The sequence below is a fragment of the Taudactylus pleione genome, unplaced genomic scaffold (genome assembly GCF_031769625.1).
Source record: "Taudactylus pleione unplaced genomic scaffold, aTauple2 ptg000707l, whole genome shotgun sequence".
Taxonomy (NCBI): Eukaryota; Metazoa; Chordata; class Amphibia; order Anura; family Myobatrachidae; genus Taudactylus; species Taudactylus pleione.
Window position 1 is genome coordinate 14,866,691 of NW_028285109.1, and position 23,746 is coordinate 14,890,436.

The 23,746-nt window shown below is 46.5% G+C and overlaps 1 protein-coding gene across 1 annotated transcript in view; it reads left to right on the forward strand.

Moving 5' to 3' along the window:
- Positions 1 to 23,746, forward strand: part of RYR3 (ryanodine receptor 3) — a 763,398-nt gene that overhangs the window by 525,196 nt on the left and 214,456 nt on the right. Inside the window, exons 52-53 of the mRNA XM_088456566.1 lie at positions 1,421 to 1,499; positions 2,655 to 2,744. Coding sequence (XP_088312692.1) covers positions 1,421 to 1,499; positions 2,655 to 2,744 — 169 coding nt within the window. The remainder of the gene's footprint in view (positions 1 to 1,420; positions 1,500 to 2,654; positions 2,745 to 23,746) is intronic.

Below are 23,746 nucleotides of genomic sequence, written 5' to 3' on the forward strand. Positions count from 1 at the left end.
TATATTCTACATGCTGTGCGCTCAACTAATTACCCTCCACTCTTTATTTCATTTAAATTGGGGATATGCTGGTTATAAATTGTTTCCATTTTACATGGAACATATTACAGAATAACCATTGTTGTTTTCAAAATTAAATAATAGCATTTTTAATCAAGTATTATCATCATCATTATTTTTTTTAACTACTCAGTTAGCCCCAGTAATTTATCGGGTGTGAAAAAAGGTGGTCGCCTAGGGCTTTAACGCCCGGGGCTATTCAATTACACCCCTTTAACTTAACACATAGATTCTGGGAAAAGTTCCTGGACCTATGTTCAACCCAGTGTTTGCACCCGATAACCGGCTAGTTATCGCGTATATCTTTTCGGGTCTGCTCAGACCCAAAAAGAAATATGCCTTAAGAGCAGGGCTGCGGGCTGACTTCGGAGCTAATTGGAGAGCCCCGGGGGATCAATTAGCTTGCGGTAAATTACTGCAGCCAATTAAATTTGATCGATAATAGCAAATCAGAAAAGGAGGGTAGCGACAGATTATTTACCACCTCTACAAAATGGCACCCAAATTCTCTATATATGGCCTTAAGTTGTTTGTGCTATAAACCATGTTTTTTTAAATCTCTTTATTTATAAAAGTGGAAGGCAAATATAAGAGACAACCAGACTTGTATACAACCGGTTGGGTATGTGATGTCGGAGCTCTGGATCCTGGCGGTCAAAATCCAGATGCCGACATCCCTACAGGGTTAGGATACTGACACCTGTTGGTAGGTATCCTAACCCTCCCCCTCTCCCTACCCCTAACCCTCCCTCCCTAGTGACTAAACCTAACCCTCCCTCCCTGGTGCCTAAACCTAACGCTTCCCCAGTGCCTATCCCTAATGCTAACCATCCCCCCTAACCCCACCTTTACCTTTAGGATGCCGGTACCAGGATTCTGACAGGTTGGAATTCTGGCTCCGGTTTTCTAAGGGCTGGCATCCCATTTGCCGGGATATTGATCGTATCCCATATATAACATATACGTAGTTGAGGTATAATATAAAAACAAATGTAACGGGTTCCGGTAAAGGAAAAAAAATCTCAAAATTAGGCAAACCACTTTATTTTACTTTTTTTTTGTCATATAAAACAACTATATTCCATTTTTTTGGTTTATTATATCTTCTGTATCCCATGTTATATCAAGGTCATTGTTGATGTATATGATGATAAATTGTATATTTGAGTTATCACCTCTAATAGAGATTGAGAGGGAAGCATGCATTGTTGCTCTGTCCTTGGATTTTTGTAGCATTCCTATCAGGAACATGGTTATAAATAAATGATATGCTTATGTTGAATGGAGAAGGAGATATGAATCATGCTGAAACTGCTTTCTCATTATCGTCTTACAAGAGAGATTTTTCTTGTTTTTACAGTCTCACATTACCTGAAAAGCTGGAATATATAGTAAATAAGAACGCTGAACACTCACATGATAAATGGGCCTATGACAAGGTACAGAATGCTATGCTTACATTATTCTTACTTTTATGTAACAAAATGTCCATACCAAAAGAAGCAAAAGCGCATTGTGGGAGAACAAATTGTAGTTACATCCTCTGCTCCTGTGCTCTTGGGATAGTGAGTATGATGCATAGTTTGCATTGAAGATTAGAGCTTCACCAGGTGGGAGCGGGCGCTACATCTCACCCGGAGTCCTCTTCTACAAAAAAACTGTCTACAATAGATACTCTGGACATCTGCATAGAATTAGCATTGTGTATACTGTACTTTTACTTTATTATGTATGTTTCTATATAATTATTTTCTGCTACTAAAACATTTACGTAAACTACATTTTACACCATATTTTACATCATCAATGTAAAATATTACATCTGATACACAGGTGTTACAAAGTACTGAACTCACACAGTACACAACATTTATACATCAGATAGAGGGCCTGATTCAGAGGCGCTCGCAAAAAGCGAGCGCTCGCTCTGAATCAGGGCGGACGCAGGTTTTTTTAGTTGCGGCCTCTTGGCCGCTCGCATAGCTGTGGGTTACCACCCACAGCTATTGCGAGCGGCCATGATGATGGTCGCGATGGTCAAGACCATTACGACCATCGGGCTTGCGACGAGACCTTTCTGGTAGGGTCTCGTGGCCGCAAGCCCCAGAGAGCTTCTGGCTCAAATAGAGCCGGAAGCTCTCTCACTGACATCACTGGTGATGTCAGTGGGGCCGCCCACAAACGGCAGGCGTTCTCATGGGAATGCCTCTGTTTGTGAAGCCACCCCCCCGCTGCGCCTACAAAATGGGGCGAGCTGTCGATCAACATCGTCAGCCGCCCCTTTTTGTAGTGAGTCCCGGAGCGAGTGCTTCTTGCGCGTACGCACTGGGCCACCATCGACCCGCTTGTGAGCGCAATGCGCTTGCGAGCGGGTCTGAATCAGGCCCATAGTGTTCATAACATTAAGATAAGCGCTTACTTATTCCACTATATATTAAATCAGATTTACCTTTCCATTACCTTATTATGTACATGGCCATGTCTAACTATGCTCTGTAAGCAGTCTTGTAGTTATTACCCATGTTTTTCAATTTGAGAACTGAGGTTTTTGAATGATGTAACTGAGTGATTTATGTTGTCCTTGCATTTTTTAGATGCACAGTGGATGGAAGTACGGATCATCCCTTGACGAGAATGTGAAGACCCATCCACTAATGAGAGCCTTTAAGACGCTATCTGAAAAGGTGAACGTGCATTTATTTACTTTTTTATGCAGTTAGCAGAAAATCCTATTATAGTGCATTACGGGCCTGATTCAGTACGGATCGCAACTGCAATTACACATGCAGTCTCTATGCGATGATATGGTAATCCATTGCGATCACTATGCCGTCGCAGCACAACATAAGGACACCCACCTTACCTTACACACATCCGTAATACTTAGCAAAACTGCAAAACCATCGGTAACCACGAGTACAATCGCAGCCTCACGCACACTTGCACAAGGTCAGACCTTACTCAGGAATTCAGAGTAATAAATAATGTAGTGCGCCACTTATGGTTGACGCTGCCCCCAAGAGAAATTGCCAATTCCCTTTTTTAGCTGAAAACCGCTACAAACACAGCATCTAATTTAATTTTAGTGCCAATACTAAAAAGCTAAATACAACTCATGGTTTTTGTACAAATAAATGTAATATCCATTACATGCCATGTAAAACATAAAGTTAAAAAAGCCTTCAATCAAAAGGACATAAATATAGACATGATATTTTTCAGCAATAACTGTGCAAAATCAACTCACACGGATGAATATCCAATTTAATATGGTTAATTAGAGCAGCTGACTTGATGCAAATGTATACCTAGAAAAAATATTCCAGCTAACCTACAAAAGTCACGGATAGGTATGCATTTGCGTTGGCCCAGAACGTGTAAATGGGAGCTTGGGAAGATGTATAATGACTTGCTGCTGTACTCCTGGTTGTGTGAGACAGAAGAAATTACCTGAATGCAGCTCCACTTCCAGCTATTCTCCCCGTCCGTACTGTCCTTATCTAACCGCAAACTTGTATTCCCCGCACTCGTCAGTGCTAAAGGGTACTCACGTTAGTCCAGAGACGTGCCGCTTGCGGCTGCCCGCCGGAAGATGCAATTTGGGCAGCTGCTCCGTCACTGCTGAGTCCTGTTTGTGAGCAAAATACGATGCAGTAGCCAGCAAAGTTCTTTTTCACCTGCTCCAAAGCAGATGCACAATTTGGCCACCTCAGCCTTGATGTGGAGTGCAAAGGCCGGCAAAGTAATATATCAGCTGCTCCAAATGCAAACGCACAGTATAGCCACCACAGACTTAACTAGTTTCTCTTTACAGAAAAGTTTTTTTATTCAGGAATTGCTAACCTCATCGCACGCAGTGAAAGCCCAAACTGCATATGGCATTGCAGTGGATAATGTATGCATGCCCCTGTAACGGCATTCAAATACACTGGCACGCCTGCGTTTGCCGACCACCCCCCCCCGTCACCTCCAACAAACGGTACTTCCTGTCATTCACTCTGCATTGGGTTTGCGTAGTCACTTCGATCGCAGTGGCTGGTTCGCACACGCACATTGCGATGCATGTGCAGAACACAACAATCGGCCGATAGCATGCGTAATCGTAGTTGCGATCCTTGCTGAGTCAGGCCCCATGACATTATCATAGTTGCCAAATGTCCAAATTTTTAGGAGACAATCCCAAGTTATTTTTCTGCCTGGTAGTTTTTAACATAAGTCACCCATAGTTTTATTATTTTACACAACACTCTTAAGCTATAACTTAACTAATACATAAGACACGGACAACTGTATAGAATTGGTAAAAAGAGGTCACAGCCAAATTTATTATATGAAATTAGAATTGATTAATTAGTCCTGGTGGCGAAAAAGCAGTGCTACCTCAGTCCACAGCTCATAATTAATTGAACGCTTTACCAAAATGGGGTGGAGTTTTCCCCACCCCCTGCGCGAGCTAACCTGGGTAGAACCACCCCCCCTTAACTAGCATAGTGCTGGCCCCTCCCTAGGATGAAGACCTGGTTCTCCCTTAAGGTAGCAACCGACTCGCTTTTCTCAAAGGGGGAATGCTAGCCAAGCTCTGCCGCGCTAAATTGAGCCGCCGAGGAGCACTGCTTTCCGCCAACAACGTGGACAAAATGAATGGACACGTAACGCCACCAAACAAAAAAAACACAGCCCCTACTAACTATTCCAATGAGGCTAGAATGTCAGATACGAAAAACCATAAACCTTCCTCAGTGAGGTGCACTCCATCTGGCCTATATAAATGTACCTCCTCATATCGAAGACGAGGGTGCTTGATAGCACGCCCGCCCAAGCCAACCACAAACCGAGAGACTGCAGCATTCAGCTTCCTTCTTACTCTGTCTAGGGCCGCCCCACCTTGTGTACCCCGCCAGAACCTCCTTGGAATCATCTCAGACCAGCAAAGTTTAACTAGTGGCCAACGTTCCGCTACTAATTTCAAATCATGCTTAATGGCAATGATCAATTCCACTCCTTTACACGTGCCAAGGTCATTACCACCCAAGTGCACGACCAGACAGTCAGGGGTCCCCCACTTACTCTCTGACTGCCATAGCAGGTCCAAAAGGCCGCTCCACCTGAAACCTCTCAACCCTATCCAACGGACCTTAATATGGGCTAAACTGGCCCCATTATGCCTGCTAGCCCAGTAAACAAAAGAATGCCCTACAATCCACACCCGGCAATCTTTCTCCAAAAAACCTGTGATGGGAAAAAACAGTATAACATAACGTTAATAATTTTGAATTAACTTTAAACAAAACTTGAAAACAGAACGAAAACATGGAAGGGGAAAACTGAGTTGTCTAGGTGACCCAGATGGAGGTGAACAACACCAAACCTCTTTCTTTGAGGGCAAAGGTGAAAAGAACTCCAATCCCCCCTAGCGGCGGGTAGCATAAGGCACTGGGTTTCCTAAATAACAAACTCGCCAGGGGCGCCACTACTTCTGTTACTTATCGCCCCTTATATAACCCTTATAAGCTGCCGACTTCCATCTACCCAAGTGCTTGATTGCCTCCGCGGAAGAACCTGATGCCGCAGCGCAAGTTGCCACCCCAATCCTAAACTAATGGGTGCCAAACTCTTCAGTCGGCACATCCAAAGCTATCAAGCATCTATCGAAAACGCTTGCAAACTGGAACTTAGATAAAGGGGATAGATGTTCATGAATAAGCCATTGAGCTCCCCCTTTTGGACGCTGCTGATTATATCTGTTGGCTAGAGTGACCGGGCAGATGCATGGCTCAGGGTGCGAGGGAACAGAAATCCAACGCCCCCGACCCATCTGATCCGTTTTTGATTTTTGTATTTTTAACAGTATGGCACTTTCTTTTACTACAACATTACATAGAAGCAACCCTGAGTTGACTGATGTTTTATTTTTGGCGACTAACTCCCCAACCCGTAAAGCGCCAAAAAATGCCAGCACAAAAGCCAAGCTAAACAAATTTGCCTCGAATTCACCTTTAGCTACTCATGAGACTGCCAAAACTAAATCCCTCAACATGCACACATCTATCGGCCTACGGGAATCGCCCGGAGTCGCCTGTTCCCTCGCCCAGCCTCTCATCGCCTTAGAAATGATGAATGACTTCGTAGGATCATTCAAACCGTACATTCGCGAGAAGTACGAAATGCCAGCTAAGGCGCCCGACATGGAAGATTTTGAACGACCGCTCTCATGCCCCTGCCACACAAATTCAGACATACTGACATGCAGCTCCTTACCCTTCTCGGAATTTGCAAGAAAAACCTGCCATTCATTCCAAGCTGCGGAGTAAGACCTAAATGTACCTGGAGCGAGTGCTCTCAAAGCGAGTCCCTCCATGCCGGATTTATGATCTGCCAGACAAAATCAGGACAAGGCAAACCATGAATCCTGGCAGCCGGTGCCAGTGCCCTAAACCTACCCCACTGGAACCGTGACAAGGCATCCGCTATCTCATTCTCCACACCAGGAACGTGCCTGGCCTTAAAATCAATGTTTCTCAACAGACAGACAAAAATTAAATGCCTAAGCAGCCTGAGCACTTGGGGCAGACCAACCTCTGATTGTTAATGGCTTGGACCACCCCCAAGTTATCGCACCAAAATACTATTCTCCGATTGCTAAATTTTGAAGCCCAGAGCTCCACCGCCACCACAATCGGAAATAGCTCCAACAGGAGTAAATTGCGTGTCAAACCCTCCAAATGCCACGACTCAGGCCAAGCTGCCGCGCACCACTCCCCGCCAAAAAATGCTCCAAAACCTAATGCCCCTGATGCATCCGTGGAAAATTGAAGCTCGCGATTGGCTACAGACGAAGCGAGCCAAATGCGAATCCCATTGAACTCTCGTAGAAATCTTAACCATACCTTAAAGTCTTCCTTCATGTCCGCCGAAAGGCGGACCATGTGGCAAGCCTTTTTGACGCCTGCAGAGGCACGCTCCAGCCTGCGGCAAAAAACCCTACCCATGGGAATGACGCGACAAGCAAAATTTAGCAAGCCTAGCAGCGACTGCAGCTGCTTCAGAGTTATTTTCTTAACTGATGTAAAATGCAGTAACAACTCGCTGATCTTCTACACCTTTTCACAGGGGAGCCTGCATAAACTCAAATCAGTGTCGATTTCGATACCCAGGTAAGATAAACTAGTAACGGGGCCCTCGTTTTTTTTGTGTGCAATGGTAACGCCCAATGAACTGAAAAGCGCCTTCGCCGAAAAAAGCAGGTCACTACAGACTGCGCTATCGGCCGGCCCTACTAACAGGAAATCGTCAAGATAATGAGTGACGCCCGAATGGCCAGTGCCTGCTTGCAGACACCTCTGCAAAAAGGTGCTAAAACACTCAAAAAAGGAACAAGAAATAGAACAGCCCATAGGTAGACACTTATCTATGTAAATGGAATCGCCTATCCGAAAACCCATGTACTTAAATGATTCGGGATGCAAAGGGAGCAACCTGAAGGCCGATTCAACATCGATCTTTGCTAACAAAGCCCCTTTACCAAAATCCCGAACGATACCAAGTGCATCCTCAAATGACTGGTATGTGACACTGCAATCGCCCGGATATAAAGCTTCATTAACTGACCCTCCTTCCGGGTAAGACAAGTGTTGTATTAACCTGAACTTTCCCTGTTCCTTTTTTGGTACCACGCCCAGCGGGGAAATGCAAAGATTTTCCACAGGCGGTGAGGCAAAAGGGCCACACATGCACCCAGACTCAGCTCCACCTCTATCTTTTCCGCCACAACCTCTGGAAAATCCCTAGCTGACTTAAGATTTCTTCTAGCTACAACTAAAACTGGACGAACTAGTGGTAACCTAAAACCTTCTTTAAAACCTTGTAGTAGGAAGGCTGCGTCCTCCTTAAGAGGATAACGCCTCAACCAACGCTCTAATATCTCCAACTTAATTGGAGACACCGCTTTATTTAGCACCTGTACGCTGATCCCCTTTTCCTGCTGCGGAACCACCGGGGCGATTGCAATCCTTTGCAGTGTGACTTCCCCCACAAAGCATGCACACGTGCCGGTAGCGGCAACTGGCTCCTCTGCTACACTGGGCGTTATTGAAAGCGTAGCACTTCCCCTTGCCTCCGGTATTATAACCGGGGCGGGCTGGAAAGGGATGTTTACGTCCCAGCGCAGGCTCGACAGCTGATCGGGCCTGCTGCGTCACCTCCAGCCATACCTCTACGTCCTTGAACCCAAAACTTTAAATTTTTTGGCCATCCTGTTTTTTCCTAAACAGTTCATCATACTGCCTCCAAACATTATGCCTAGCTGTGACCTGCATACCCTGCACTAAATGCAGGTACTTCAGCACATTCAGACATTCAGCTGGGCGTGTCTCGATATAACATGCAGCAAACACATATATACCAGTCAGCCAATTCTGATAGCTCCTCCTGGCCTCCTCAGCTGCCACTCCCCCCTTTTTTTGCTGCGTCTAACGCCTTCTTAGCGTCATGAGTAATGGCAAACATGTCAACATAACGACCCTTACGAATTCGCTCTCTGATTTTTGACCTAACTCCCCTTAATATTGCCGTGTTTAAGCAATGGACCGCATCCCCCGAAGCGTCTGGAGCCGAACTGGCCGCTATACTACCCGCTTTTTTGGGAATCTTGCCCTTACCCTTCAACTGCTGCACAAAGTATTTCATGAGCTTGCGCGGCCTCTCACCAGAACTAGAGGAGTCTGAAGACTCATCAGAGTGTGATAACTGCGCAATTGAAGGAACTGCAATATTCGTCTCACCTGTTCCAGACGTCGACGGGACCTCGGGCAGATGCCTAGAGGAGGAGGCTTGACTCTCGTTGTGCGGCGCGCCCACCGCGCTTACATCAGTGACGACATCCCTTGAAGACGACCCGGATGCTAGTGGCTGACTTAATGTAACCTGCGGGCTCGAGACATTTGCGTTAGCAATGGGAGCCGAAGGAGGACATACAGCAACAGGCGCGGGGGTTGTGCTCCATGGCGGGGAAGATAATGGGGGCTGCGCAGGAGGAGGAATTGCTGGGGAAGGTGGTAGGGGCGGGGCTAGAGTAGGGGAAGGTGGACGCACCACTGGGGTGGATGGTGGAGCTTGTGGAAGGGGGGGGTTGACGCACCAGCTGCTGGCTTGCATGCTGCCCAGGATTAAATTGAAACTGCTGGTGCATGGGTGCAAAATTGCCTGGGGCGGAGATGAACTGTTGGGGAAAAAACCCCGGCGCTTGCCCGTATGAGGTGGCATAAAATTGCCGGCTCGGACCCATGAACGGGTTTGGGATTGACTGCTGGTATACACCTTGGCTAAAATAAGGTGAAAACCCAAAGGGAGGGGTGGGGGCGGGGCCAGGCCCATAATTCAAGAACTGCTGCCCCGCATTTGCGCAGGCCGCAGCGGGTGGGGGGGGCGACATTGGAGCCAGCAATCTGGGCCAAGAGCCCTCATAAGGGGTGGCTCTATCCTGCTGCGCCAACGGCCTAGGGAAGTGGATGAAAGGGGGCCGGTGCAACAAATCTGCGGGCCCGCTACCTTGGGTCCTATGATAGCCCTGCGCCCTAGGCGCTGTGGCAAACCCCAAACCTCCAGTCCCTGAGACAGAGAGGGGGGAATCTGAGGAGGTAAAAAACTCCTCAGCATCCAAAATGGCCGCCGGAGGCGAGGGGGCGTGGCTGCCGGCCGGGGAGGCCTGGCGCACAGCCCCTAAAGCCACCTGGGTCAAATTAAAGCTGGGGGTCCCTGGTGTACCCGCCGGGCCTGGCGGGTTTATAATATAAAACTCGCCTGCCACTGCAGCTGCAGCGGCGGGCGGGAGACAGGGCCCCGTGCTGTCCAAAATGGCTGCCGGGGATAGCCGCGCCTGTGGAGCTGCCGGGGGAGCCGGGCGGGCGGTCCCGCCAATGCCCGGCGGAACAATCTGGCGGGTGGTGCTGGGCGCGCTCTCCGCACTCCTCGCCAACCAAGCCCGGAAGCCGGATGGCGAAGGGGCAGGTGGGAGATAAGCGCCGGAGCTCCCCGCTGCCGCGGCGGCGGGAGGGGGCCCGCGCGCACTGAGGTCAGGCGCGCACCCCGGGCAAGGGGAGAGGCTGCGGCGACCGATAATGGTCTGGCCGCTTCAGCAAGGCGGCGTGGAGGTGGGGCATTACGACGGGGACGGGGCATTCTCAGTTAATAAGGGGGGGTAGGATAGAGAAGACAGTAATGAGAAAGAAGGGGGGGTGGGAAGAGAAGAAAAAAGAGGGTGAAAAGAATAGGAGGAAAGAGACAAAAGCTGTGTGAAAGGGAAAGAAAATATAGATAGTGAAAGCTGAAAATGAATAAAATGCTATACTGGTACTTATCACTCAGATAACAAAGGTACTTGTCACTCTGATCTCAAAAATGGCAAGAGGCAGTTGACTCCTCCTCCAGCCTTAAAATACAGATGTTAAACCCCGCCTCGACGGGGCAGCTAATAGTCTAATCAAATAATGATTGGCAACTGACCTCAACCAATACAAACTATCAACAAAACCAGCTCTAACTAGTACTGTACCAAATAACAAACAGTGTGCTTATATCTTCTCAAGCTTATTCAAGCATTCGAATATTCTTTTACCAATTGTCACTTTCCTTCATGACATCATTGTTCTTCAGCTGATGTTCTTCCTGTAAGTCCTGTCCCCCAACTACTAGTATCACAGGAATAGCACACTGAGTCCATTGCCTCCCATTACTACACCAGTATTTTTGACTGCATTCTTCATGTATAAAGGCCTAAATAAATTGGAAAGTGTGACTAGCTTCAGGCAGGTTATCAGAGGAATGAATTAAAATGTACTATTGGGAAGTCTAGAAAAGGCAATATTTTAAGATGATGATCTGTTATTGTTGTCAATGTTAGTGTTCATTACAGCACAGATGTGTCCTCATACATCTTTGCTGCAGTTGTGCCAAACATCCCCTTTCAGCACTCCAGGTCCCGTGCGACTCTGCTAGCGCCGGGCGTCTTTTTTTAGCTGAATATGCGTCTAAGTCGCAATGTGATGCAACTAGGACGCACCAGGAGACACTTTTGATTAATTTGATATGTGGCACTTGTATATCTGTGTGCGACTGAGTCTCTGAATCAGCATACGAAGTGCTACAATGCAGCTGCCACGGCTTTTTTCCATGCCAAGTTCTGTATATGGTCTCAGTTGTACACAGATATAAAAGTGTTGCATATTACATTAATCAGAACAGTGGACTGGTGCATCCTAGCCGCATTGCATTGCAACCTTAGACAATCAATATAGGAAGACATTTGGAGGTGTATCAGTTAGGCAAGGTTGGATATATATGGCAGTAATCAGTAGTAGTTGCGCCCGCCGGTCTCAATCCCGACGCTGGAAACCCGACAAGGGACTTAAGATAGCAGAGAGACAGCTGGAGATATGAGAGAGGGGGAAAGGTCAGAGGAGAAGAGGTAGATCTGGGTGACATCAGCATAGAGATGATATTGAAGGCAAAAAAGAGCTGATGATCTCAACTAAAGACCATGTATAAAGGTAGAATAGGAGGGGTCCAAAAATAGAACCTTGGAAGATACCTACTGGTAGACGAAGTGGGGGAGAAGATGAGTCATGAGAGGAAACAGAAAAAATGGTCAGAGACTTAGGAGGACAGCCATGGGAGGACAGTAACACGCAGACTGAGTGAGTGAGTGGAGGATCGGCAGGAGGAGAGGGTGGTTCACAGTGTCAAAAGCAGCAGAGAGGTCAAGGAAAATAAGCAGAGTAGTGGTCCTTGGATTTGGCAGCAAGGAGGTCATTGCTGACTTTAGTGAAGGCAGTTTTTGTGGAGTGGAGAGGACGAAAGCCAGACTGAAATGGGCCAAGCAGGGAGTGGGAGCAAAGAAAAGCTGTAAGGCAGTTGTAAACAATCCATTCAAGGAGTTTGTAGGCAAAGTGGAGGAGAGCGATGGGTCATAATTGAGAAAGTGTCACTGATGGGTTTTTGACTTATTGGGGAGACAAGGGCATGCTTAAATGCAGATGGGACAGTGCCTGATGAAAGGGAGAGATTAAAGAGATAAGCAAGATGGGTACCGGCAACAGGAGAGAGGAAGCAGAGGAGGTACGAGGGATAGGGCCAAGGGGTGAGATGCAGCAGGATTTGGGGGGGGGGATTATTGCCATGGCTTCATCTCCAGATACTGGGGTGAATGAGGCCACAGTGGATAAAATGAATAAGGAGGATGGGGAGATGCATGCTGGGAAATAATGGGATGGAGTGACGAGGGTCTGGTTGGGTGTGATGTTCTGATGTATAGATTTAATTGTAAATGTGAAGTGGTTGGCGAAGTCAATGGCCGAGAGCGAGGGAGTTGAAATTGGTGAAGAGATGATGGGGGTTAGTGGACTGGCAGGAGATATAGGTATTGAAATAAGACTGTTGAGAAAGAGAAAGAGGACAGCAATGTAGGTCAAAATCATAAATTTGAAATGGAGGAAGCCTGCATTGGAGCTGTTGCTTGGCGGTTCGTTAACACTTTTGCAGGTATCTGGTACATTTGGAATGCCAAGGTTGAGGTGTGGATCTGTGAAGGTGAGTAGTGAACGCCGAAGCAACAGAGTCTAGGGCAGAAGTTTGTATCGAGAAGCAGCTTGGTCAGGTCATGGGAGAGAAAGAGGCAATGGGGCAGAGAAGTGAGTCGAGCACAGTGTCAGTAGCCTCAAGGATACGCTCAGTGATTATAGCCTGGGGAGGCAGAGTTGGAGAAGAAAGACTAGCACTGACTTTCCAATTTCCATTTTTACTGAGCTTCCTTAATCAGATTTAAAGCATCAATCTTTCTGTATCCAGTGGTTAGATTAACTTTTCCTAGAAAATCATTGTTATCCTGCTGCTTCATTCTCATGGAATTCAAGCCCTGATTCAGACCCACTCGCAAGCGGCTTTCCGCTCGCAAGTGGGTCGATGTTGTGCTCTGCGCATGCGCACGACGGCGGGAGCTCCGTCGTGCGCATGCGCCAGACGCGACGAGCGAACGACTTTCCTTCGCTCGTTGTGTCTGATCAAAGGGGACGTGCTGTCGATGTTGATTGACAGCACGCCCCCTTTGGTGGGCGTGCCGGAGGCGTGCCTCCCTGACGGGGGCGTTCCCACGGGAACGCCTCCCGTCAGAAGCCGGCCCACTGACATCACTAGTGATGTCAGTGGGAGTGATTTTGGCTCTGATAGAGCCAAAATCACTCCGGGCTTGCGGTTGAAAACCTCAACCGCAGGCTCCGGCTCGCAGTTTCGATGGTCGCGATGGTCACGACCATCGCGGCCATCAAACTGCACGCTCATATAGGCTGTGGGTGGTGACCCACAGCTATACGAGCGTCCAGGAGGACGCTCCATAGTTATGGAGGCCGGCCCTCATTCAGAGTGTGCGCTCTGCTCAGAGCGTACGGCTCTGAATGAGGGCCTCAGTACAAAATACTACTACTAATGCACAAAGGGTCTGATTCAGAGATGGATGCAAACCTGATGTTTTGTATACATTTCTGATGGCGGAGGGACTGTGCATGCGCATGACCCGTTCTGCACAAGACCCTTTCTGCGTTGTTGCACGCAGTGCCCCCTAAGTCGCAGCCTGATTGAAAGGCTGTGGCCTTTTGAGGGTGGCCCTGCCTACGTTTCCTGAAAATGGTGGCGTGCCGACCCCGTTTTCTGGGAATGCCCAGACGTAGCTGCTGTGCAAAGGCGTACATCTCTGAATCAGGCCCAAAGCCACAACACTATGCTCAATACACAAAATATCTTCCAGCTCAAACTCCGCTCCCTCTCATCCTTACTCATTACATGTCCCTATTCCTGCTTACAGGACTCTATTTGGACTGCACCCACTGTGGGAAATATCCTCATTTGTACAAAAGCTTTTCCAATAACCTCCAAATCTTCACCTGTTTACCGAAACTCTCATCAACATTTTTAAATTCCTAATCACAAACACCCTTCTGACCCACAAACCAACATTGTTGTGTGTCTATAACATATAGCCCAACTACACTCTATCTTCCCATTGCAGTATGGCTGGACCAATATGCAATGTGTGACATTTAACCCTTATATGTCAAATAATTATGTAGGCTTGCAAGCAAGGGTCTTTTATCTCTGTGCTATTGTGCAGTTTTGTTTTATTACTGTTTGTTCTCTTCGCTGTTCAGTATGCTCATGCTATGTACAGTAAATAATAAAATAATTTGTGAAAACATATTGTTTTAAAATGCTTCTGTTTAGAAGTTGTTGACCATTATGTCTGAGGCCGCACGGTAGTCCTACCAGAACCCATAGCTGCAGGGGAGGGGTGGCGGTGTGCTGAGGATTCTGTGACTGCTGCTCTGCAGGGTGTAGGTTAGAATTGATGAGATGTGACAGGTCTTTATGCAGTGCGAAAGGTAAAACAGTCTCTTTGCAATTCAGTACGTTAGTGAAAGCACTGCATGTTTGTGTTTCAGGTACAAAGGCCTTGGGTTCCCTGGCAAATATTCTTTTTCAGCAGTTTAAGATCAATATCACGTGCTTGTAGTGTATAGTTGTATTCTTTTTGTTCCTCTATATTCATTCATATCAAAAGGGAATACATTATCTAGAACAAATGTAGCTCTCCATACAACAAAGGAATATTTGTTTTCTCCATTATAAGTCTATAACCTGTTTGGCAATTACACAGATACCTTTTTTTTTTTTTTTATCGGGGGAAGGGTAGTGGAGATATTGCTGTTTTTGCCGTTACCAAGTTAATGCATGTAGTGACTAACCTAGAACTGCAAAACTCTTGCTTGCTTGTAACCATGGTTGTGAGGAAGTGATGATGTGAGGCAGAGGTATGGACCAGGGCACAAGGACAGGAGTGCTACCATGGCAGCCTGATGCTGCTGTGCAGAGTGAGCCCAACATAAGATAAAAATATAGTGCAGCACGCTGACAGGGATAGTTTGTATGTCTCACGCTGAGTGGGACAGGAGACACAGCGTGAGCCACTGTGTATAAATAAAAGTGCCACTGATTGTTTTTTTGTTTTTGTCAGTTTGGAGATACCTGGCTGAGCAGTGGAGGGATTCAGGGCCTCATTCAGAGGCGGTCAGAGGATGCAAGCGGTCGCTCAGAAACTGGGCGGCCGCTTGCATCCTGACCGCCCGCCTCTGTTGCGGTCGTTAGGCTGTGGGTTAACACCCACAGCTATAACGACCACTCTGGTGATGGTCGCGATGGTCAGAGACCATCGCGACCATCAGGGCTTACGACGAGACCCTAGGGTAAGGTCTCCCTTGTCGTAAGCCCCGGAGAGCTTCTGGCTCTGTCTGAGCCGGAAGCTCTCCACTGACATCACTAGTGATGTCAGTGGGGCCTCCCCCAAACGGAAGGCGTTCCCATGGGAACGCCTCCGTTTGGGCTGCCACCCTCCTGGCCCGCCTTCCAAACGGGGCGAGATGTCAATCAACATCGACAGCTCGCCCCCTTTGGATCGAGACCAGCTGCGACCGGCACTGTCGGTCGTAGCGGGTCTCACGCATGCGCACGACGGCGCCGTCATGCGCATGCTCTGTGGGGGGCCATCGACCCGGTCCGAGTGCATCGGCGCTAACGACCGGGTCTGAATGACCCCCTCAGTCTCATGGAGATTTATATCAAACCTTTCAGAAAGATGAAATAAAGAAGTTTCACATATCAATAAATCAGCTGCAGTCATTTCATAGCCTGTGCTAGATAAATGATAGCTATAAGCTGTTTGGTTGCTATGGGAAACTTCTCCATTTTATCTCTCTCAAATATTTGATGCATCTCCCCCTCAGTGAGAGAAAATTCCTGAACTGACAGCTGTAGTGGGGGAAATCCACATAGTAGAGAAGCTGCCCAATTTGGAACTGTCCAGTGAAGGAGATGCAGTTATCTATCCCCCTACTGGGTATAGGAGAATGAGAGATGGGCATAAAGTTCTGCGGGGAATAAAGTAGTAGATTGCAGAGATCAGTCAGTGTGGAGACTTATTGTACTGTGATGCCACAGGGCAACACGGAGAAAATTAGTGATAGCAGCATTGTTGAGCCAGGGAAGCCAGAGGAGGGTGCCTGCTAGATTGCTGAGTGTCAGGGCTTGATAGAGGACAATTGCAGCAACATTTGGAGCTCAGGTGAGCAGAGCGGCCCTAGCCAAATTAGTGCCCTAGGCAAGATTTTGGGCGGTGCCCCACCCAGTCAGATTCTGAAAAGGGGTGTGGCCTCACTGTGTTGTGGCCCCTTCCCCCATTGTGCTGTGCTCCTATCACCCCCCTCCCAGCACAGCACCCATAACCCTGGCCCTCACTTAGCACAGCGCCCTCTTCCAGCACAGCATGGGATCAGCACCCCATCACCTGAACCATCACAACACTCTCCCTTCACCCAGCAGTGTCAGCACCCACTTACCCACCACCCCTATCCCAGCAGTGAGCACAGCAGCACCCCGGCCCTCTCCCAGTTCCAGACTTACTTGAAGGCAGCCTGCAGTGCCGCCTGACTTGAGTTACAGCAAGCTGTGGGTGGCGGACTCTCTTTTCCCTGCTCAAGCGGGCAGGCCGCATCTGTGTGTAATGATTGCTGGAGGCAGAGCCCGGAGCCGTGAGATGCGACTCACTACGCTGAGCTCCGCAAAGGCCCATGGGAGGAGCCCCTGTGGGTGCAGCAGCCCTCCCGCAGCCATTTACTAATAGTTCTGAATGAGCCCAGTGCTAACCACTAGCCGCCTTCCAGGTGCCCCGTCTCCACAAACCGCCACTGCCCGCTCGCTGCTGCTGGGCTCGATATGAGCTGTCAGATGAGCTCCAATCATGGACGCTGCACAGCGGCAGTAGCAGCTGTCAGAGTCTCTGCCCACCCGGCAGCAGGTGCCCCGGCCGTGCCTGCCCCAAACTTATGCTAGGCATTCCAAATGCCCTAGGCATTTGCTTAGTTTGCCTATGCCTAGGGCCGGCTCTGCAGGTGAAACAAAGAACCCAGCTTCAGCGCCACAGCTGATAAGTCAACTTAATAATAACTGTGAGAAGATCCTTACCAGTGAACCAGAGATCTCTGCCTGTTTATTGTAGGTAATCCACTCAGCAGGTTTAATTCAGCTACAAAGGTGCATTGTACTATAAAGCTAAAGGAGGGTTGCCACCTTTCTTTTCATTTTACCCATCTTAAGCCTTGTTAAAAGCAGTTCCAGCCAGTTTGAGATAGTAGCTTCAGTCAATTTGTACATGATAGATTCTAGCTGCACACCTCACCAAGAGCTACTGACCTCTATCTGTCTTGCACCTTCAACCCTCACATACTGTATTTAAATTATTAAACTGGTGACCTGATACCTGCTGTTTTACCTTAATTGTATGTTCTACAAGTAAATCTCTACAGTAATGGTCTTAAATGACATTCATCAGCTTTTAGAGTTGTTTTTTTTTTTTTTACAAAATGACCTGGGTTCAACTGTTTCTTCATGTGTCCCAATGGGGATATAGTTAGGATACCGGCGGGTGCTATCCCGCCCGCCGATATATCCCGACAGCCACATCTCGACATGGGACTAAAGATAAGTGTCAAAATCCCGGCGCCTATCATTAGCCCCACTACTAAATCCCAACATCCGGTTTACAGAATGAAGGGAAGCCAGATGTCTTAGCGTGTAGCTGGTCGCGGGGGGGAGGGAGGTTAGCATTAGGAACCCCCTCCCTGGGAGGGTTAGGTTTAGGGTGTGGGGAGAGAGGGGTTAGGTTTAGGCACTAATGGGGGGAGGTTAGGGATAGGCACCCCTAAAGGAGGGTTGGGGAGAGGGGAGGGTCAGACTACTTAACTCTTACTGTCGGGATTATGACCCGTCGGGCTCTCACTGTCGGTATTTGATCCGGCGGCTAAACAGCCGCCGGCATTACATACCGATTTGTACTGATATTACAGTAGACTTAAAATTGTTTCATATTCCATATTTGAAACCTAGTCATTTTATAGAGGTTTTATATGAAGATTTGTCCCATTTGTAAAGTGCAACTGAACATGCTGGCACCAGCAGGTGATCGCGCACGACAATACATAACTATATAAGTAAATGTTAAGAAATTAGATTTTTAGCCAGGGCACAGACTTTTTACTAAGGGGGCTTAGAGTACTTGCTTATTTAAGATAGAAATATAAAGTAGAGAGTTGACCTAAGAGAATACGCAATTTGGGAAGATGACTGTAGTAGACGGTATGGAATGGAGGTAACTATTTAATGTTATGCCCATAGCACTATTCCTCTGTTTTGTTTTTAACATTTATTTTATTCATCAGAGCAATAATGCCTTACACAACATATATCATAAAACAAAATAAATAACAAATGCAACAAAGACCCATTAAGGCTATGGATATATAATATATAAATAATACAATGTATTAATAGGAAAAAAATATATATTCCATCAAAAGGCAAAACCTGCATGGTCAGTAGCTCACACATACACAATAGCACTGCGGGGGTCCTGAGAGAGGAGTGCAGTGCCCACATTAGTGCGGTCAATTCACTCTGAACACAACGCAGGGCTGGGATCCTTTTGGAGCCGTTGTCCCTGCATGTGAAGTATGATACATTCAGGTTAAAATTAATATTCTTTCCCCAGATGGTGTAGTGGTGTGAAGTTATTGGGAAGGGAGGAAATAAGGTCCATCACCCTTATACACTGGGTCAGAGGAGTTCTCCAAGCCGACCCTTTAAGGAGGACTTGGGTGGAAGCACCACCAAGACCTAGTAAAACTAATGAAGAGAACTGTTCCAGAATCTAGTGACCCTGACACCCACCTCCAGTATAAACCACATAAGCAAGTGTTAAATTATCTTTGTGTGTGTGTATACAGTCGTAGAGAGTGACACATAGCTGCACTAAAGAATCGCCCAGCAGTTAATGAAGAAGATAATGCCTGCAAGTTTCCCTCAGTGACTCAGAACCTATCTTGCTGTATATTCACTGAACCAGAACAATCACTATGTGCCTGTGTAATAGCTTCCTGACTCAGCAGACATCTACTTGCACAAGCTCCAGAGACTCTTATATAATGAGCAGGACTAGACAAATACTGTGGGCTGAATGCAATTGTTTGCGCCCAACAGAGCTATTCAATTATTGCTCCTGTCGGGCGTGATCAGCTGCCGGCGCCGGCATTTCGACTCGCACCCCCTGGGGTTGGCGAACTGAGATGTGTGAAAAATGACATGCTTGGGCGCCCAAACGGCACTTTTTCACGATTGCGCCCAGTACTTTGGTCGGGTGTAGCTGTTTTACGCTGATAATTGACATCAATTGAATAGCGCCCCGCGATCTCACGTCACTTTCCGCCCTATATGTCCAAAATTAGGAGACCGCTTAAAAAAATTATTAGTTGCTATATGCAGAGCCATAGCTGGCACCAAATACTGTATATTATGCTGAGCCATATCTTATGACAGCTATACAAAGCTGAATTGTGTTTGGCACAGGTTCTCAAACTCGGTCCTCAGGACCCCAAACGGTGCATGTTTTCCAGGTCTCCTCACAGAATCACAAGTGAAATAATTAGCTCCACCTTTGGATCTTTTAAACTGTGTCAGTGAGTAATGACTACACATGTGCACCTGCAGGGTGACCTACAAAACATGACCTGTGTGGGGTCCTGAGGACCGAGTTTGAGAACCGCTGGTGTATGGTATCTAGCCATGCCTGGTCCATATACACAATGCTGAGCCATATATCTGCTGCCATGTATGCCAAATGATGCTAAATGAAGCCATACCTGGTACCAGGTCTGATATAAAGAACCACATTTGTTGTAGAATATGTTAAGTCATATCTGGTACCAAGATTTATATGCAGGATTATATCTAGCACCGAGCGTTGTATTCAGGACCATATCAAGTACACAATCTAATATGCAGACTCCAATCTGGGGCAAATTCTCACATGCAGAGCCATAACTGGGGAAAATTATAATATGCAGAGCCATATCTGGGGCAAATTATAGCATGCAGAGCCATATCTGGGGCAAATTCTAATATGCAGAGCCATATCTGGGGCAAATTATAGCATGCAGAGCCATATCTGGGGCAAATTATAGCATGCAGAGCCATATCTGGGGCAAATTCTAATATGCAGAGCCATATCTGGGGCAAATTATAGCATGCAGAGCCATATCTGGGGCAAATTATAATATGCAGAGCCATATCTGGGGCAAATTCTAATTTGCAGAGCCATATTTGGCGCCAAATATAGCCTATATCTGGCAATAGATATGGATAGTAATAGATATGGTACGCATATTATAGACTCTTTTTCCCTTTCAATCAGTAAAGCCAGTGCTTCCTTCTACTGGGTCTAACTCGAGCAGCTGTCAGCCTATTGTCTGATAGTGCTATTTGCTGTCCTGCACTGAACTCCAGGGCAATAATCCGAACAACTGTCAGGGAGTGTTAGTGATATTACTGGCGATAACTGTTCTGAAGGAATCAGGAAGGGAGAGCAATCAAAGGTTCATCATAGTACACACTCTAATGCAATATGTTCAGGGGCAAAACACATATTTAAGGTAGAACAGCACACTACTTTGCAAAAAATATATGAAAAGCAAAAAAACTTTTGACTATATGGGCCCAATATCTTGGAATACAAGCAGATAATTTGGTTGCATGTAAAAAATTCTTTAATTTCACTTGCACAATAATAAACAATAACAGTTTTAACGTTATGGGGATATCTACTATAGTTCAGTGACATTGACATTTGTGCAGGACATAATGCCAAAACTTTGGTACCAAATACCTAAAATAATGTCACTGTCTTGTAAAACATGGAAAATATTGTGTCTTCAAAATATGTCATGCAATAATATAGACCCTACCCAAGCAGTTGTCAAACAAAGAAGAAAATGTGAAAGGTGAAACGTTTTTGATTTTCAAGGGTATATTGAGGTAATATGCAACAAAATAATAGTGTTTAAAGCATTATTAAGTACAACTCAAATTATTGCTTACATTTGGTAAGTGGAAAAAGATGAGTGTAGTAGTTGTATAAAGGGAATGGGTATGTAATGCTGGCTGTCCAGGTGCCTCCTGTCAGATACCGACAGCGGCATCCTGATAGTTGGTATCCCGACAGGGTTTGGGTAAATATACTTACCCTCCCCCTTCCCCCCCAACCCTCCCATTTTGTAGCCTAACCCTCCCCATCCCTCATCCTAACCCCCCCTGATAGTGCCTCCCCTTGAGCCTAAACCTAACCCTCCCCCTTAGTGCCTAACCCCACCTTAACCCCCGCCCCCAGTGGTGCCTAACCCCGTAGTGGTGCCTAATCCTAATCTACCCCCCAAAACCTAGCGCTCCCCAAACCGAACCCTCCCCCCTGCGGCTAACGCTAAGGGCTCCCCGGACTTGCCACGTTTGGGCTGGCTTCGTTCGTTGCGGTTCTGCGTCAGGATTAAGATAGGCGTCAGTATTTCGATGCCAATCTTAAGTCCCTTGTTGGGATTCCCCTGTCGGTATTGAGACCAGCGGCATCGCGGCTGCCAGTCTCATAACTACATCCCGTATAAAGGCATGGATAAATGAGTTGGATCAGTTTGCCAGATACCTTATATCACTACTATTTGCTGCTGCTAATATTTAGCTGATTGGATTGACAACATGTTGGCTTAGCCCACCCAAAGTGTCCTACATTGCAACATACAAGTGTTGATATAGTTGAAATACTCTGTTCTGGCTGTTGACATTCTAATGCTTTGATGGGCTGAGCTGGAGCAACCTATAGCCAACTTTATCTCTTACTTGTCCATGTGTCATTTGTTTTGAAAAATTAAAACAATAGGTACTATGAGTCTATGACTTCATATCAAATAAACCTAAAAAGAATAAAGACACAAAGCTACCTTTCCTACTAAACACTCTCCCTGTAAGATGCAGTGATCTGCAAGTTAAATAGTCTTTCTTCTTGAACTAAGTGAACTCTGAGAAGGCTGTGCCAGGGATGATTTGAGAAGGTAAATAAGACAGAAAAACTAAAAAAGAAATTAAGATAAAATTATTGCCCAAAGAAATAACCTTAACATTAAGGTAATTAAGTAACTAGTATGATAATACCTCAGAAATGATTAAATAATTTGAAAAAGTTATATAACTGCTACATCTAGCCTAGGACTGATTACATATATAATTTTTGCCATCATGTCATGTGCCCAAACTGTCCAGAACTACAACTATCTGAAGATGGCATTAGCCGCGGTAGCCTATGGGCTACATTTCCTCCGAAACCCTTCGTGACAATGACCGCAGAACATGCATGGTCAGTAACTCACACATACACAATAGCGCTGTGGAGGTCCCGATAGAGGAGTGAAGTGACCGGATCCTTTCGGAGATCCTGTTCCTGCAATGATACATTCGGGTTAAAATGAATATTCTTTTCTCAGATTCTGTACTTGTTACAGACATTTCCAGTCCAAATTCTGTATAATACATTTTAACAATTACAGACCAATGCAATTAAATGTAATAAATTGAATAAACCAGCTAGGTTGAAGATTTCCACCCTTATTAGTTCATCAGGGGAAGGTCGTAGGGGGCTCATTTGTGTAAGCTTATGGCCTGCTTTTCCCCCATCCTATTCCGGATGGCTTCACATTGAGACTTCTGTTACTGGTGTAACTCTCTTGGCTTCAGTTATAGTCTGAAACTCTCCAGATCATGTATTGCCCTTGGGACCCTATCATTGTTTTATGTAATCAGTCTCTGTGATAATACTATGACAGTGGATCCCAAACTGGGTACTATGGCACACTGGTGGTCTTGGACCAAATAAAATTATTTGTAGTCATTGCGATAGGCAAATGTTGCTCTGGTGGCTGAACACCATAACATATGTGGACAAACAAAAGCACCACCTGAATCTGCGCAATTTACTTAATTTAATAAGTTTTTTTCTGAATATCTTAATAAGAAACTTTTCACCTAGGGATGATGTGAGAAATCCTGATAGTCTAGGGCGCCTTGATTCAGGACAGTTTGGGAACCACTGCACTATGGGCCTCATACAGAGGTGTACAGTATTGCACAGCCGCAGGGAAGCGACTGTGCAATAATGTGCAACTCATATGCAAATGCAGCAGGAGATGTCTGGTGCAAATAGACGCCTCCTGACTGCATCGCAGGTCCGAGTACTGCATCCTAAGATGCAGCATCGGATCTTCTGAGATACCATTGGTAATCTAAGTAACCCCGAGCTTACTCAGATTGCCCCTTGCAGCTCCGTAGCCGAGTAAGACCCTGGTCGCGGCACTCCCAGAAAACAGGGTTGACACACCCCTGTTTCTGGGAACTGAGGCTGGCCCCGCCTCTAAGCAGCCACAGCCTGCCAATCAGGCTGCGGCTTGGAGGAACTGTGAGTGATCTGGCAAAGGGAGACCTGCACATGCGCAGTACAGATCCTGAGGTCTCTCATGATTCTAGTAGTACACGACCTTCAGGTTTGTGTGCTGCTCCAAATCGGGCCCTATGTCAATAACTGTAAACTACTAAGGATAATAATAATAATAATACTAAGGACTCTTACCCAATTCAAGTACATTTGTCATTATAAGTATAGCAGAGAGGGATGTGCTGGTGCTCTTTTGGTAACGAACTGGTTTTTTAGAAGGATTTACGAATT